General features: G+C 42.7%; 2 protein-coding genes across 2 annotated transcripts in view; one reads left to right on the forward strand and one right to left on the reverse strand.

Annotated features, from left to right (window-relative positions):
• Positions 1-267: 267 nt before the first annotated feature.
• dpp7 (dipeptidyl-peptidase 7) lies at positions 268-8,949 on the reverse strand. The gene is made up of 13 exons (XM_005942932.2): positions 8,764-8,949; positions 6,675-6,795; positions 6,456-6,595; positions 6,050-6,213; positions 5,327-5,462; positions 3,640-3,721; positions 3,269-3,435; positions 2,742-2,802; positions 1,912-2,030; positions 1,233-1,389; positions 750-814; positions 602-672; positions 268-517 (listed from the first exon to the last, which is right to left on the reverse strand). The coding sequence occupies exons 1-13, from the start codon at positions 8,932-8,934 to the stop codon at positions 406-408; spliced, it is 1,566 nt and encodes a 521-aa protein (XP_005942994.1). The 5' UTR covers positions 8,935-8,949; the 3' UTR covers positions 268-405.
• The window catches only part of noxa1 (NADPH oxidase activator 1), a gene marked incomplete in the record, with an annotated part of 21,143 nt that continues 18,863 nt past the window's right edge, over positions 8,934-11,213 (forward strand). The window contains 2 exon segments of the mRNA XM_042228667.1: positions 8,934-9,344; positions 10,457-10,582. Of these exon segments, the coding sequence (XP_042084601.1) occupies positions 10,485-10,582 (98 nt within the window).

Below are 11,213 nucleotides of genomic sequence, written 5' to 3' on the forward strand. Positions count from 1 at the left end.
ACAGTCAGCCTTCTTGTTTCTTGCCTTAGAGGTGCAGCTTCTGTCTTACCGTATCGTCACCAGTTCACTGCTTTTGCTTCTTCACCTGGAGGTAAATGTGTTTGCCGTTCAGAGAAATGGGGGCGGGGCAGTATGCAGATGTATGCAGATGTGTGCAGATGTGTGCAGATTCCAAAACACTGCTGGTTTGGAATGATCCTGATTTACTAACATATGCATTGAAAAAGTACAAATTTAAAATGAAATTACAATGAATACATTTACAAACTGGTGTTTCATTTTTACATTATTTATTTATTTATTTCAATATTTTTAAAAATAAATTTATTTAACATTGAACAGTCTCAAAAAGCTGCAGTCTGATTCTTCTGTAACTGCACTTTGAATATTCTTGTGTGAACGTGCTCAAACAAACTTTTGTAATCTGGTCCTCTCCATCTTCACCCAATGTGCAATCAGGTCTGCTTCTGTCTTCCTGGCACTAATCACTGACACTGGATCAGCCTCATTAGAACCCCTGCAGAAAACCATATGAAGCAATTGCACATTTTTGGGAGGTTTCAGGAGTTTCTATAAAAAGTGAAAAATGCTCTTGCTGTACCTCAGGTCCAGATGATGGGCTCCTCCAGATATGTTGAGTGCTATCAGTGAGTCACTCAGGGATGTGCGCACCTAAAGCACAAAGAGCTAAGTAACACACATGAAGCAGAAGCTTTACTGAATTATAGCTAATTGGTTGACACACTTACCCCTCCGTTGGCCCATGGGTCCAGGTCTCCATTGGAGAAAATAATGTTGCTGGCTGTGGAGAGAGCTGCACACACGAGACTTCATTAGAAACACTAACCGAGAGACAAATGTATTCAAACTTTATGGCAACAAAAAGTTTTTTGTCGTACTTCTTGTTTCACTTTATACAACATGGCTCATTCACACGAGCACTTCTATCTAATGTTAACGTACATTCATACTTTGGCATGCAGCCTGGGATCAAACCACCAGTTCTCTAATTAGGGGACGACCTGCTTGACCTCCTGAACTACAAGCCAGCCCAGCAGAACTGGTGAAATGTCTGTGCTGCAGGCAGGCATGTAGAAAAGCGCGATATAAGACACAGTCCATTTACTATGTAGTTTGTGGCTCTAATCAACAAACCATTTCCTTTATTGAGCCACGTGCAATATTAACTTCTAAATGTCAGTCTCATCAGTCTGTTGGTCTTCAGCTCTCACCGTCACCCCAAAACTGGATGTTGAGCCAACCCGGTCGTGGAACCACACCCCAGCGTTTGGAGCAGTACAGCCTGCGGTCTTCCTCAGTGAAAGGCATCGGAGGAAACATGTCCGTCACATTGTTGCTCTCGTAACATAGCTCGATCTCCGTGCATGCCTGCAACGACACAGACGCAGGTTCATCAACATCAGAAAGGATAATATCCAGTTACTCACAGTTAAAATGATCGAAATCTAACTTTCCAAAGCACTGTAGTACTGCCTCGGGGCTTCTTCTGCTCTGTTATTGGTATCAACAATTCCACAAATTGTGTCTTTTAAGATCCATGTTTACATGATTCAAATCCATGTCTACTAATCTACTGTTCCACCCCTGGATTCACATCTGGAGCCAGATCCAAACATCTCTGTGCAGAGTCACTAAAACTGGACTCACCAAAGCACAAAGATAAATCTGAATCATTTTATGAATGGGGAAGGGCAAAAAATGCACATGTTTAATCAGAGGAGACTGGTGACTGGGATAACTTTCACTTTAGTGCTCTGGAAGCAACAGGAGGAGACGAGGTCGGCGAAACACACTACGACTGTGGCATCTCTGAAAATACCCATTCTGCCACAGTGGATCAGTAATGTCACACATGTGGTATTACTAATTCACCAGTGGGTGTTGGAGTACCTGGTAGTCCCAGGCCAGGCTGTCGAAGCCCAGCCCACACCCAGTGGGATCAGCACACTCCAAATACAGGCTGTACAGGTCAAAACAGGGCAGAATCCCGGTGGCGTTGTATACGATCGCTGAGAGATGAAAGACACATACAGACGTGTTATTAACCTTCGGAGCGAGAGAGAGAAAAAGCAAAAGCCCAACATTGTTAAAAGTACCAAAGGTTCATACCGAAGGCCTCATTAAGTGACATAAAGTTTTATATACAACAGTGATCAAATAAAATATTAACACAAGGAATTTGAAGAACTAATCATATAGTGGTGCAAACGTCATTAGTGAAAACCAGCAGCAAGGTTTGGTACAGTTTATAGAGAACGGTCTGAATTATTTACTGAAAACAAAAAGTGTCACATGGAGTGGGTGTAACGGGTGGTCCATGATGGACAGCAGTTCACTCGTGAACTTCTCAGACACCTCCAGATCCTGGACCACGATGCTTCTAGCCTGCCCCCTAGACTCAGGCCTCTCCACCACATCATCAGCAAACCTGAAGCTTAGGTACAGTTAAGCGAGCCAGTCTAAAGCAGGCTGCAGTGAGAAGAGGTGTTTGAACAATGGTTACATAATAGTGCAAGTTATTTAAGGGTTGGTTGTGCGTGACGCGGTCATTACAATCACCAGCCAATCAGGATGGGCAGAAATACGCAGGGAGGCGCATCCCATAGAGACACATGGAAATGAATGCCGGGAGTGAGAAGTGCTACTTCCTTGTTGTCCCTATGCTCTCTGTCCTAGCTGTCCTGTTTAAACAAAGTTTTGATCATCACTGAAAGGCTCACCTGCCGTGTCTCTGAGGTTACCCAGCAGGTCCGATCCTCCCAGCATGGTTTCACAGGCTACCTGGAAGACAAAGCTGTGTCACCTTTGTCTGGGGGGCTTCATGCTGGTGTTAAGTTGTTCACAATGATCACCTGTACTCTATAATAAAACATTTCTAGGGGTGAGCTCTTCCATTATCATGCTCCCTGATATCAATGAAACGTGTTGGGGAGGGTATCCAAGGCTCGACCAGCCTCAAGCACGGCTTATCATTTAAATAACACAAAATCCTCATTGCATCTGATTATAACACTATGGCTTCTGTTGGTGTGGCATCCTCTGTAAATGTGTTTATACTTTAATGAAATCTGTCACCGGCCCTCAGAGAGGTCTTCTCCAACCGGTAGCCCTGACCAGTAACCATATCCTTGCTAGTGAAAGACTCTTATTATGGTCTCGGATTTCTCTGTAACACAGTGTTATTTATAGCATTCTGTCAAATTATAGTCTGGAAAAGACGCCACACGTCCTTCTTCAGCCTGTGTACCTTGACAGGATTGGCAGGCATGTTCCCCATGAAGTGAGTACTGTAAGGGTAGTCCAGCATGGCCATCAGGGTGAAGGCATTCCTTAGAAAACCATTCAGCTGGTGGATGTCCTGGGCAGATGATAGAGGCTTGCACAGGGCAAACGCTGATTGAATGTGGCGATACTCTGGCGACAACAACAGAGAGTTTTTCATTATCAGTTACTTTACTTTTTATTACAGGACTTTCCAACTACAAGTAGCACCACATATTCTTTATCAGAAGTCCTCGACAAAGAGAAAATAAACCTCTTGTGCGATGTGCTGCTATAGCAACACTGCGTCACTGAATATTTAAATAGCAGTTCAAATTAAAGCCATCTTTTCATTACCCTGCGATTCAGCCAGTTCTTTCAGCTGATGAAAAGCTCCTCTCACAGCATCTGTGCAGTCAGAGGAAACACTCTCAAAGTCCTGGAGCAAAAGAAAGATCAGTTTGACGGTTACTGCAACGCTATGGTAGGAAAACACTTTCATTTCAGTAGCATGGCAACGCTGAGGAGCCAAAGAAAACTGACACAGGGTTGAAAGTTCCTGCAGGACATGGTTTCCATTATTAACATACATCCCCTAGCTGATGGTCATGAGAGCACATAATCATTATGTACAGTCCTGACCAAAGGGCCGCACCTCCACAAACCACGTAAACCCCAAAAACAGAAATCAAACATGAACCCAGTAATGAGTGCACCGTTATTATTGATCACGTCAATGCTTGATGCGAGCGTTTCCATGAGGTGAGTGGGAAATTTCTCCAAGTGGTGAAGACGGTTGCATGAAGGGCATCTACTGCCAGGAACTGTTTTTGTAAACTTTGTCATCCATCCACAAAAGATCTCAGTTGGATTTAGATCAGGGGAACACGCAGGATGGTCCAACAGAGGGATGTTATCCTCCTGGGAGAAGTCCTTTGTCCTACGGGCATTGTGTGCTGTAGCATCATCCTGTTGAAAAACCAAGTCGTTACCACACAGACGAGGGCCCTCGGTCATGAGGGATGCTCTCTGCAACATCTGGACTCAGCCAGCGTTTGACGCCCCTGCACCTCCTTGTTCCACTGAAGGAAAAGCACCCCAGACCATTAAGGCGCCCCCTCCACTGTGGCGCATAGAAAACACCTCAGGTGGGATCTGCTTGTCATGCTGATAACATTGGAAACCATCAAGGTTACATTTGTCCTCCTCAGAGACTAAAACTTTCTTGTCAGTCTACAATCAAGACGTTTCCTTGTGAATAACTACCGAAGGTTAGGAGGTCCAGGAGTTTTAGCAGAACTACTGTGTGTATTGCAGTCTGCACACTTCAGACATGACAGATCCACAGTGATCTGCAAATGTACGTGGAGGCTTGTCTGTAAATCAGGGGTTCTTTAGCCCTGAGGTCACTCAGCAAGAACCACCAGGTGGCATATTACTCAGTCTTCACAATACAACACAAACTGTGCTTCTCCTTTCTTTGTCAGCTTTATTACTGAAACACAATGAACTCGATGCCAGCTCCAACATGCGAGGAAAATGCAATGGTTACTATAGAGCCTGGGATGAGTTTCAGTCAGCGCATTGTTCATATAAGTAAATAATGGAAGCAACACAGGTTCCTTTTGATTAAACCCAATAATGAAGTATCAGAGCAGAAGTGCAGTGATTCTGACTGTGCAATCTCTTCTTCTTTAATCCTGGCTCATTCTGTCCAACCCAGTAAGACCATAACGCATTAAAACGGCAACAACAACACGAAAACACGAAAACACTGCATGACAGCAAACGTCCTCAGCTGAGGAAGTGCAGTGGGCAGGATAATCCTCGTGTGAAGCTTATACATGAAGTAAATACATGGGCTCACTTCCTTTTTCAACAACAACACTGGGCCTGTTTAAAAGCTCTGTTTGGTTGGTTTGTCCATACTTGCAGCTTAGTTAAAGATCACTTTAAAGTGGGTGGATACAGAAAAGTCTTTCCATGTTTGCCTCTCAATCATACAGCGTCACGAGCTGGGTGAGAAGGAAAGGAAGCAACTTACACTCGCAACATCTCGGAAAAACTGCCTGGAGTCTCCCAGGCCAGCAGTGGACAGGATGGGGGCGCTGGCGGCCAGAGCTCCAGCCACTACGTTTGGATATTTGAGTCTCATATAAACTGACAACATCCCACCATAACTGCAGGAGCAGATACAATAAACAACAGATCAGCATATATCATAAAGAAGACTCACACATGCCAGAATTGTAAATACCTGTGTGTTTAAACGTGTCAAATCATTATTCGTTTATGTTACTGAAGCTTGCACTCTGCGGCTCCTGTTAGATCTGGTGTCTGATTCCCAAACACTATTTATCCTGGAAATGTCTTTTAGTAACCTTACACTGTCAGAACAGAGAAGTTTGTTTCATTGCAGGCTGCTGCTTTAGTTCAGTGCGTGAGCAGCTGGGTTCAAGCCTGACCCTTGACCTTTGCTGCATGTCTTAACCACATTTCCTGTCCATCTCTACTTAATATCCAATTAAAAAAATTATTTTAAGAATGAGTAAAAATCTAATTAAAGCAAGTTATTAGAAATTGGAATCAAAAGTTGTTATGTCTAGGGGCAGGATATACACATTCATTTAAACCGGCTTTAACAGGCTTTGTTGAATATGCCCAAATATTAAAGTAAAGAAATAAATACCTACAGTGTAAAGCACAGCTAAAGGCAAGTCACACAAGCAGAGAACAATGATGTCGGTGTGAGTTAGGGGCATCGTACCTGCCACCGAACACGATGACTGGACAGTCTGTGGCTCCCAGCTGCTGTTTCAGCTCGGTGATCATGATGGCGTAGTCAGCCAGGGCTTGCTCCACCGTCAGCAGGCTGATCTGAGGTATGTTGAAGGAGTCTTTCTCAAATGGTAGCGATTTGCCATAGTACCTCTGTTAGACAGAAACAAGCAAACAAGAAGTTCAAGCTTTAAGCAACAATCAGAAGACGGGCAGCCACGGTCCAGCTGCTGCAGCTCACAGGTCCAGCATGAGGACGTCCTCCTACATCCTCATGCTTCACTCTAGCTTCAGCTTTACTCTACTTGCCTTTTTGTTACACGAGGTGCAAATTGTCTTGAGCCACTAATAGACTGGTCACAAACACTGTCTGAGTTGTAAAAGAATCTTCTTACATGCTCAGCAAATATGACCAGCGCCCTCTGCTGTGCAGCCAGCTCTGTGATGAATCCAGAATTCAGGGCAAATTCCCAGATGTCTCCTTCATTGCCAGTGTAGAAGAAGATGGGTCCAAAGCCTTTTTCCCAGTACTGATCTAAGAGGACAGGAGAGCCCGATATTACGGATCACTTGCTGCTGAATGTCTTATATTATTAACAGGGAACTACATTCACCTGTGACCAGGTAGCGCTGATTAAATGTCCCATTTCCCATACTGTTGAAGTTGAAGTGATCCAGAGTCTGAGTGAAAAACTTCTCTGTGAACCGTGGATCTGCGTCATGATGCTGTCGTGACTACAAAAAGGAATGAAATGCATAAAGATCAAGACTTTAAACAGGAGTGTCATTTTACATTGTGAATTATTGTTACTGGTTTGTGCACAAACTGGTAACTTTTTTCCTCAATCAGGCATTTAATGGTCATTTCAAATCCATGTCTGATATCTGTAGTATGGAAACCATCTAGATAGAAAATGGGTATTCTCACCAGTGACAACTATAACAATAATAATAATAATAATAATAATAATAATAATAATAATAATAATAATGATGGATTGCATTTATATAGCACTTTTCGAGACCCTCAGAGCGCTTTACAACACCACTGTTCATTCACTCTCACATTCACACACTGGTGGAGGCAGCTACAGTTGTAGCCACAGCTGCCCTGGGGCAGACTGACAGAGGTGAGGCTGCCATATCGCGCCATCGGCCCCTCTGGCCATCACCAGCAGGCGGGAGGTGAAGCGTGTTGCCCAAGGACACAACGACCGAGACTGTCCGAGCCGGGGCTCGAACCAGCAACCTTCCGATCACAAGACGAACTGCCAACTCTTGCGCCACGATCGAATATCTGAATAATTTTCAGATATTTTAATTATTAAATGAAAACTTACAACAGTTATAATTGGGAACTGAGAAGCATATAAACCTGTAGGCTCCAGTCCACACACCACAAACAAATCCCTGTTGAAGCTCAAGCTGTGCTGGGCCGAAGTCAACAAAACACTCAGCTTTATCACTCTGGGCTCTTGGCGTTCCCAACGTTCCCAACGTTCCCATGCTGTCTGTAGAGTATAACCCAGCTGTCCTGGGATGGAGCCTCCACTTTACCATTGCGCCTCATCCTTTAAAAGTAATGTGCATGTGCACGATGTAGACTGCGCTGCTATTCTCCTCCTCTGACACACAAACGGAAATCAACTGATTTCACAAAAACCAATAAGTGGGATCAATAAGAAATCCAAGGAACTGGACTGCTGGGAACTGGTTCTTGGTTCCCATCCTTAGTTTTAATGGAGTTTAACTATTTAATGATAAAATATCAGTAGTTGTAATTGAATTACAGATATCTACAACAGACACTTACATTGGTGAGAATAACAAAAATTAAGAACCAACTACTGAGAAATTAGGAGTTTTTATTTAATCATGAATATCTTTCCTTGGAAAGTTGCTGTGGGCACAAATCCAATTATTGGCATTAGGAAATCCATGTTTGCCCACTATTTCCTGTGGAAAAATAAACCAGGTCTGCTAAAAACCATCGTAGTGTGACTTTCGCCCTTCTTCAAATCTGTGAACACTCAGAGAATTTCATGTTTAACTGCAGAACCAAAACATAGCAGGGGAAGTAATTATTGCTGACTCTGCAACATTGCTCAGTTACAAAAAATAAAGTCTCTAATTTTTTATGGTAGTTTCATTATAAGAGAGAGAGACAGAAAAACATCATATAAGCAACACCAGCTGATTGTGTTCATGTGGACGTTTCGTCATCATCAGCTGACGTCTTCAGTCTCAGCTGACTGCAGGTTTCCAACCTTATAAACAGGACGTTTGCACAGTGACTGAAACCAGCAGCACTGAATGAACACTGGGCTGGGAGGTCAGCTTATGATCATTCATAATTTGGGTGTTGGTCTTCCCGAGTTTTTATATGACGTTGTCAATCACAGAGTCAATCTAAAGCAAAAATATTGCCATGAATTATCGTAACGGTGCAGGTCGCTCAGCACGGAATAAACGATGGAGCATGAAATGACGTTTTAATATTTGACCGCACAGCTTCAGTAATTCATCTCCAACCATGAAAATCAGCGCCTGAGCAAACTTACAACATCAGGTGTTCACCTGATTTTCCGGCTGTCGTTTAAAAACGCGCTTTACATGAACACAGACCGAGCAGCCAGTTAGGCTAACTGGATCACGAGACTCTGGCCGGAAGTAACACATGATGAAAACATTGTGTCACGTTACCTGCAAATACGTGTGCGGCAGACTGTGCAGCACGTCAACACACAAGACGAGCGCCACGGAGGACAAAATGAATCTCATGTCCACGGATGTCACCAAAATCTCGTCACAGTACAACTGGCCAGAAAGTCCTTTAGTTTTTAAATTCCCGACTACGCCTGCGTCGCACGTCATATGATCCAACGTCGCAGTGATGTGTTTAAGTGCCTTCTTGAATAAGTCGGAATTTTCAGGTTCACAGTCCCGTACCCGAGTACGCGGAAACAAATCTCCGAGAATACGTTTGTTCTTTGTAGAAGTAACATGACAAGATTTAACACATATAAAAACACTCTCTCAAAATACTCTAAATACCCTTCTACTCTAGTTAGTATCTGCATTAAAATTACTTGACAGCAAAATGAAAATAAACAAAAATGAAATGTCACCGTATACATGGTACCGTGAAAGAGTCTTGAGCCACTTCTCAGTTTTCTGGTTAAATATTTCTGCTTGAGAAATGGGAAAAATATTGACTTACTGACAGCTCTAAAGAGATCGAAAGTCAATATTTGGCGTGACCAACAGGGCCTGAATTCTCTTTGGTAAGTTTCTTTATAGTTTCTTGAATTTATCCAACATTTCTCGAAGCTTTTTCGAGTAGATTCTTTGGGAATTGATGATTTTTCTTCTGTTATCTGTTAGGATGATCTCATGCTGATTGAATAATGCTGAAATCCAGGTTGTGGGAGGTTAATCTATGACTCACAGCTACATTGTGTATTTTCTGTGCAGGTTTTTTTCTGCATTGAGAGGTTTCTAGATCATTTTCTTGCTGAAAAATTACACACCTGAAAAACCAAAAAACTGCAGATTGCTGTAGATCAGGGGTCTCAATCTTCACGTCTTACTGACGGGAAGAAATATGTGGTTTCTCCCTTAAAGTGACTTTTTTTGTTTCCTGTTTCCTGTTCCTGACTTTTACATACTGATGATGATTGTCTCAGATAATTTAGGATGTCCAATGCAGAGATATCCTAAACTTCCCTCACTTTTAGCAGCAGCAGCAACTGCAACAAAGTGCTTACATATTTCTTTAATGGGCAGGGCCATGATAAGACTCGTGGTGCACATAAACAGTAAAACACAACCAGTGCAGCCGGTTGACCCAGTAAGGTATGAATAAAAAAGTCATCCTTTTCCTTGTTTTGCAGCTTTATGGCAGTTTTTAATGCCTCTGTTAGCTTTCTATTGTGCAGAGCTGTGATTTCTGGAAAACAGATGACTTTGTCTCCTCGTTTCCTTCTGTGAAATATTTCAGGTAAAGGTAGGTCAAAGGTCAGTGTGAATAGATTCAGCTCAGAACTGCTTGGAGATATAATGTAAGCTACACCATAGTTATAGGCAATATGATATGACTGTAAACACTGGACAATGTGAGGTATTTCATTGTTAGTTTAATGATCAGACATTGAGCCTCAGTGGGACCAGCTGTATAAATTAAAGCAAACATAAATCCACTGACTCAGACTTATAAATGATATATGGCTAGAATCAGGACATAATGTCAAACAGGTATGCGTAAATCATGGGCAATTCATGTATTTTGTAACGGCCGTTCTTACGGTACGTGCAGCGTTAACAGGTGAATTCCACAGTCATTGTGCCACTGTGGGTTTTATCTCAGGAATGTGAATAGAGAACCTCTTTGTTGCAGCTGGGTGGAGACTTCTGAGGAGACCAGTATGTCTTACTCACACTTCCCTGTGAGCACAGACAGGTCCAGAGGACGAGAGACCAACACTGACAGAACTCAAAGCAGCCGCTCATTCAGGAACAAAAGGTAAGCAGCAGTCTGAGTGTGGAGTGATATTTCAGAGAGAAGCATTTAAACTTGTGTGAAGTGAAGTAAGCAGCATGGGCAAACAGGCACTGCATATGGTACAAGGAAGTATTCCAGGAAAATTGTGCTGAATGTTACAGATCAGTGAACTTTCTCTCCAGCTGCATCTTTTCCTTCTTTTTGCTGCGTTCGATATATTCGATATATTCTGTATTTCTCTAATACCTGTCTAATTGTCTTCCTCTTTTACATCACCGTACTCTTCTCCATCAGACTACTTCTTTCTTTCCTGTCTTAAACATCCTTTCATTGATCCTTTTACATTTCACCCCAGCTGTCATAGGGCGAGAGGCACCAGTCTGTTACTGAACTAACACAGAGACAACCATCTGTGCTCACATTCACACCAGTTTCTCTTCAGCCTGACAGAAGTTCCTATTGTTCTTAACACAAATAGTTATTATTGTCATCGATATTCCGAAAATGTGGGAATAATGACAAAATGTTCAGACTTGCTCTCACTGAAGTGTAACATATTTTAGAGCGACCAACATTTACTGTCAGTAAGATAAACCCTCACAAATATATATGAGAGCCTCAAACAACACCATGATAGGATGAAGGCACACAC

Source organism: Haplochromis burtoni, unplaced genomic scaffold (assembly GCF_018398535.1).
Source record: "Haplochromis burtoni strain Fernald_Lab_line unplaced genomic scaffold, NCSU_Asbu1 Contig_341, whole genome shotgun sequence".
NCBI lineage: Eukaryota > Metazoa > Chordata > Actinopteri > Cichliformes > Cichlidae > Haplochromis > Haplochromis burtoni.

Coding starts and splice junctions, on each gene's coding strand:
- dpp7 (XM_005942932.2), bottom strand. CDS start 8,934: ATGACGTGCGACGCAGGCGTAGTCGGGAATTTAAAAACTAAAGGACTT. Junction 1,390..1,911: donor GCCTGGCCTGGGACTACCAG/GTACTCCAACAC, acceptor GTGTCGTTGCAG/GCATGCACGGAGATCGAGCT. Junction 518..601: donor GCCCATCATCTGGACCTGAG/GTACAGCAAGAG, acceptor GGTTTTCTGCAG/GGGTTCTAATGAGGCTGATC.